The 6,182-nt window shown below is 43.0% G+C and overlaps 1 protein-coding gene across 1 annotated transcript; it reads left to right on the top strand.

Moving 5' to 3' along the window:
• The first annotated feature begins 445 nt into the window (after window positions 1-445).
• On the top strand, window positions 446-2,012 carry LOC116125508. Its single transcript, XM_031411219.1, has 3 exons — window positions 446-586; window positions 991-1,125; window positions 1,656-2,012. Exons 1-3 carry the CDS (start codon window positions 446-448, stop codon window positions 2,010-2,012), a joined length of 633 nt encoding a protein of 210 aa, XP_031267079.1.
• Window positions 2,013-6,182: the final 4,170 nt, after the last annotated feature.

Genomic DNA, 6,182 nt, shown 5'->3' with positions numbered 1-6,182 from the left:
ACGGCAAGAAAGGAATGAGTCTCTCTAGTCCTATATTCACAGGTTCCACAAGGAGTTGCATAAGGTGGATAATACACCTGAGGAGTCAGTTCAGACTCTCATTATTGCAGGGGTTCATCCGCAAACCGAATTGTGGAAAAAGCTGCAATCTGAGGATGACATTTCCCTCACCCGCTTCTACAATCTTACTGAGAAGTACCTCCGAATCGAGAATTTCGTGGTTGCTCTAAATCGCCACGACCTCAGTCCTTCGACCAGTGCCCCTAACCAGGGGATAGAAGGCCAGGGGGAGAATAGTAGGAGAGCTGATCGCAGATGGGCCAATGACAATCAACGAAAAGGAAAGAAATAATGGTTTGAGCCCAAGAAATCTTATGTCCAGGTTCCTCATCGCGATCGTAACAAGAATTAGTATACTCCATTGAATGCATCAGTATCAGCTATTATGGACAAATCAGAAGAAGCTAGTTTGCTCGGAGAGCCAGAACCCATGAATAATCCCTCTGCGGCAAGGAACAACACGAAATATTGTCATTATCATCGGGATAATGGGCATCATACTGATGAATGTCGGGCTCTCAAGAAGGCAATTGAAGACCTCATTAAAAAGGGGCACTTCAAGGAGTATGTTGATAGTCCAACTCTCGTTCGGGAGAAAGATCAAAGGGACCAGGGAAATAAGTGTCGTGGTCACAAAGGTCTCCACCTTGTTGGGATCATATTTGGAGGACCACATCTCGCGGGGAGTTCTTAAGGTGCTCAGGAAATGTATACTTAAGAAGCTTGTCATGACCCCGTGAGTATGATGAGCATGGCATTGCGACCTACTAAGGTGCACAGAGAAGAAGAGATTACCTTCTCAAAGAAAAAGACACAATACGATTGCATCACCCCTATGACGATGCACTCGTTATCGCGCCTGAAATAGGTCAGTACAAAGTCCACAGGATGCTAGTGGACAATGGTAGCATTGTGAATATCCTATTTTAGCTAGCTTTTGAGGAAATGCAACTGGACGAGGCAGATCTGAAGTTTGCCTCTATCCCTCTCTATGGTTTTACTAGGGATCATCTAATTCGCAAAGGAACGATTGCACTTCCTGTCACTTTGGGTGATACCCACGAAGTGACTAAAATGATGGAGTTTTTAGTAGTAGATTGTCTGTCCACTTTCAACGACATTTTGGGACGACCTCTACTATGGAACTTCAAAGCTGTCACCTCCATCTATCATCTGAAGATGAAATTTCTCACTCCTATGGGGTGTGGGGAAGTTAAAGGATTTTAGAGTGAATCCTACGACTACTATATAAGAGTAGTGCAGATGACATACAAAGGGAAAGGGAGGCCAGTGGGCATTCCCGAATAGGCTATGGCAATTAGTAGAATCGAACCATAGTCAGGTCTAGTGAAAGACAACATAGATCATTGTGTTCAGGAGTATTCCCATAGTGGACTTGTTGAGACTCTATCTGAGGAATCGGTCGACCAGAATGAATCGACTTGAGTATTGAGGATTGAAAGCAATCTCAGCCCCTAGTTCTTTGCCAACCTAAAGAGCATCCTTAGACAAAATATTGATGTTTTTGCATGGACTCATGTTGACATGGTCGGGATCAGCCCAAATGTAATATGTCATGCACTCAACATCGATAGCGCGATCAAGCCAGTTCGCCAGAAGAGGAGAGCCATGACCTAGAGCGTTATGCTGCTCTTAAGGTTAAGGTGGATAAGCTCTTCTCAAATGGGTTCATTTGGGAGACTCATTACCCAAGTTGGATCGCCAATCCTGTTTTGGTGAAGAAACCCAATGGCAAGTGGCAAACTTGTGTTGATTTCTCTGATCTCAACAAACCTTGTCCGAAAGACAGTTTCCCTCTGCACAAAATCGATCAACTCATCGACGCTACCTCTGGGCACGAGCTGTTAAGCTTCTTGGATGCCTACTCGGCGTACAATCAGATCTCGATGTACACATCCGATAAAGAGCATACCTCATTCATTACAGATTGAGGACTGTACTCTTATAAGGTCATGCCCTTCGGTCTAAAAAATGCTGGGCCAACCCACCAGCGTCTGGTTAACCATATGTTTTCTGAACATATCAAAAAATCAATGGAAGTCTATATTGATGAAATACTTGTCAAGTCGCATGTGGCTTCAGATCACATAGCTAATCTTGCAGAGATGTTCGACATTCTTCAAAGATATAGAATGAAGCTTAATCCTCTTAAGTGTTCATTTGGAGTATCCTTAGGGAAATTCCTGGGGTATATGGTTAACCATCGGGGAATTGAAATCAACCCCAAAAGATCCAAGCTCTCCTAGATATGAAAAGTCCCGCCAATCGAAAGCAAGTTCAGAGCTTAAATGGGAGAATAGCGGCTCTTAGTCGCTTCATATCAAGAGCAACAGATTGTTGCTTACCGTTCTTCGTTATACTTAGGGCCAACAAGAAGTTTGAATGGACTTCGGAATGTGAGCAAGCCTTCCAGAGTACAAAAGAGAATCTCGAAAAGCCACATCTTCTGTCAAAGCCTCTTCCCAAGGAAATATTATTTCTCTGCATGTCTGTCTCTTAGTATGCGGTCAGTGCAGCTTTCATTCGGGAAGAAGGTAGAGTTCAATGGCCAGTATATTATACGAGCAAGCGACTACTGAACGTCGAGACGCAGTATCCAGAGATGGAACGTTTGGCTTATGCCCTACTAATCACTTCTAGGAAGCTGCGACCTTATTTTCATGCTCACACCATCCATGTTTTGACCAACTATCCACTCAGACAAGTTCTTCAGAGGCCGGAGGCTTCGGGTAAGTTGCTCAAGTGGGCTATGGAACTAAGTCAGTTCGATCTGCATTACAGACCAAAGATAGCAATCAAAGGGCAGGCTATTGCTGATTTTATTTCGCGGTTCTCTTACCAGCCAGATCGGGAACCCAAATAGTCAGCCAGCGGAGTTCTCCAAAAAACTATTCGAAACTTATCAACCTAGAGCCTCTATGTTGATGGGTCTTCGAACAGAAGAAGAGCCGAAGTTTGTTTTCTGCTCCTCAGTCCCGAAGGGACCCGCATTCATGGAATCCTTAGGTTTGGGTTCAAAGCTATAAATAATGAGGCTGAATATGAAGCGTTATTTGCTGGTCTACGATTGGCAAGAGAAATGGGGTTAGATGCAATCGACATCAATAGTGACTCCTAATTGGTTGTCAATCAGATTTTGGGAGAATATCAAGCCAAAGAAGAGAACCTAATTAACTATCTGAAGAAAGCCAAGGTTGCAATCGAGCCTTTCAAGCATTATACGATCAAGCAAATCCTGAGAGACAGTAACTCTGTCATGGATTCACTCTGTCATGGATTCTTTGGCAAAAATAGCCTCATCGCTGGATTTCGATACTCCGGACAGTATTCTAGTTCGATACATCAAGGTTCCTAATATCAGCTCACTTGAGCAGACCATAGCTGCAACCGAATCTACTTCCTGGATTACTCTGATCATTCAGTATCTCCGAGATGGGACTTTACCCAGCAGTTAAACTGAGGTGAGAGTCTTTGCGAACTAGAGCTACTCGTTACACATTTATCGAGGATCAGTTATATAACCGAGGGTTTAGAACTCCCCTCCTCTGATGTGTAACTGATGATGAAGCAAACTACATCATAAGAGAGGTACATGAAGGGATTTGTGGTAATCACACTACTGCATGATCTCTCGTCAATGAAATTGTCTGTCAAGGATATTATTGGCCCCTACTTCATAAGGATACCTTTAACTTTGTGAAGAAGTGTGATAAGTGCCAGAGGTTCACGAACATCCCACGAGCTCCTTCCCACCAGCTAACGACAATGACCAGTCCTTGGCCATTCTCTATGTGGGGAAATGGTCTCATAAGGCCCATGTCAATCGATAAAGGGGGCATCAAGTATGTAGTGGTCGCAGTGGATTATTTGACTAAGTGGGTCAAAGCAGAGCCTTTGGCTGCAGTCACAACAAAAAAGCTCAAGGACTTCATCTTCAAGAATATAGTGTGTCGCTATGGGATTCCTCATACACTCATCTCTGATAATGGGAAGCAGTTCGACAATAAGGAATTCAAGCAGTTTTGCAACGAACTAGGGATTCATAAGAAATTCACCTCAATAGCAAGACCGTAAGCCAATAGTCACGTTGAAGTTGTCAACAAGACTATTATGCACACATTGAAGGCCAAGCTCGGCGTAACCAAAGGCAATTGGGTCGATGCTCTCCCAGAAGTTCTATGGGCATATAGAACAACTCCGAGAAACTTTACTTCAGAAACACTGATAATCTGAGGATTATACTTTTTTTATTAGGGTTTTTGGTCAGATTTTAGATACTTCTTAGTTCATTTGGACCTAAATTGCTACTTAATTCTACACATTTTGTGTTTCAGGAAAAAATGGACATTTTGAGCAAATAATGAGCGATTTGGAGTTTCTGGACCTAGAAGTAAGCGGATCTCAAAAGTTGGGAGAGTTCTAAAGCAGTGTAAAGCACTATGAAGCTTGTTTCCAATGGAGAGCATCGAAGATCGAAGATCGAAGAATCAAGCAAAGAAGCAAGCGGAGGGCAATTATGTAATTTTAGAATTCTTCATGAAGATTCGCTGTGGCGAAAAGAGTTACGCACGAGAGTATTTTTTTACTTCGTCACCGCGGCGAGATTCCTTCTTCGCCGTGGCAAAGTCTGGGAATTTCAGTTTCTTTAAAACGCACAGTTTCATTTTCAGGCAAAGTCTTAGGTTTTTGAGCGAAGTATAAAAGTAAAACTTTGCCATTTTTAAGGGGGGGGGGGGGGGGGTTGGGGGGGGGGGGTGGGGGGGGTGGGGGGGGGGGGGGGGGGGGGGGGGGGGGGTGGGGGGTGGGGGGGGGGGGGGGGGGTGGGGGGTGGGGGGGGGGGGGGGGGGGGGGGGGGGGTGGGTTGTGTCATTTTAAGGCTAAAGCAGTTTATTTTCATTCTCCTTAGTTTTAGATTTGACGAATTTTGGGTTGAAAGTGGGAAGATTTGGGATTGAATCTAGTGGATTCTTCAAAGGGGAGATCTCTTGTCTTTTCTCTCATTTCAATATGTGAACCTTGTGTTTATTGTTTCTTGCTGTTGTATTTGATTTAGCTATGAACTAACCCATTTTGGGTTAGGGTTTTGATGTAATTCAGATTTCCATGGTAAGCATTGCTTTTTGTTATTAATGTAATACCCACTTGAGGTACGTATTTAAGATTTGCGTATTAGTTAAAATTTATTGTTTCAACTTTAATTGAGTTTGTATGTTAGTTGGTTGAATTGTTGCCTGAAATTGGTTGAGTTTTGGTGAAGTTGGAAATCCAATCTTCGCCGGGGCGAAGAAGAAGTTTCGCCGCGGCGAGGAGGAGATTGCACCCACGGTAGGTTCTGCCCTGTTTCGCCGAGGCGACCAAAGTTCTTCGCCGCGGCGACGAGCCAGACAAAGTTTCTTGAGTTTTCTAGAGAATTCTTCTTTTGGGGCCATGACCTTCTACCCCTAATTAGTAGGAAAATGGGGAGTAAAATGAAAGGAATTTTTAGAGATTGTGTTTGGATGGGGGTGTATTTGTAAAGAATCAAAGGATATAGATGGAATTTCCAAGGAAGAGCAAGGGCAAAATGGGAAAGGAGCTATAATATAACTAAAAGGGTTGTGTAGAGAACCCTTTTCTTCATTCACCGCCTCTTCCCTTTGCCCATTTTCTCTCAATTTCTCCATCCATCTTCCAAGATTTCTAAGGGATTTAAGAGGGGTTTTGAGTAGAGATTTCATCTAAGGTCCTAAGGTAGGATTCATGCTTTAGATGTGAGTTTTCTTATAATTGTAGTAAAGTCTTATTTGGTTATTGCTGTCCTTGTGGTTGTTTTGAGTTGTAGAGAAGAGACAAGACCACAAAGGGAAGGAAAAGTGCTAAAGAAGTCATCTTTGCACAGGTCAGTAAATCCAACCACTTGAGTTTTAAACAAGCTTTTGTGTGTAGATGTATGCATGATCAGTATGTAGTAGATTAATGAGAAAATGAATTGAGATGAGTAGCTATTTTTGTAGTTGTTGGATAGATTCCATGTATGAGAAGTGTTTTAATTGTGTATTGAGAATGGAATTTGAGATGAAGTTTGAGAGATGTTGTGTGAAGCTTTTTGGGAGTGCTTTTCT

The sequence above is a fragment of the Pistacia vera genome, unplaced genomic scaffold, assembly GCF_008641045.1.
Source record: "Pistacia vera cultivar Batoury unplaced genomic scaffold, PisVer_v2 Contig167, whole genome shotgun sequence".
NCBI classification, from domain to species: Eukaryota; Viridiplantae; Streptophyta; class Magnoliopsida; order Sapindales; family Anacardiaceae; genus Pistacia; species Pistacia vera.
This window is presented reverse-complemented; position numbering and strand designations above follow the sequence as displayed.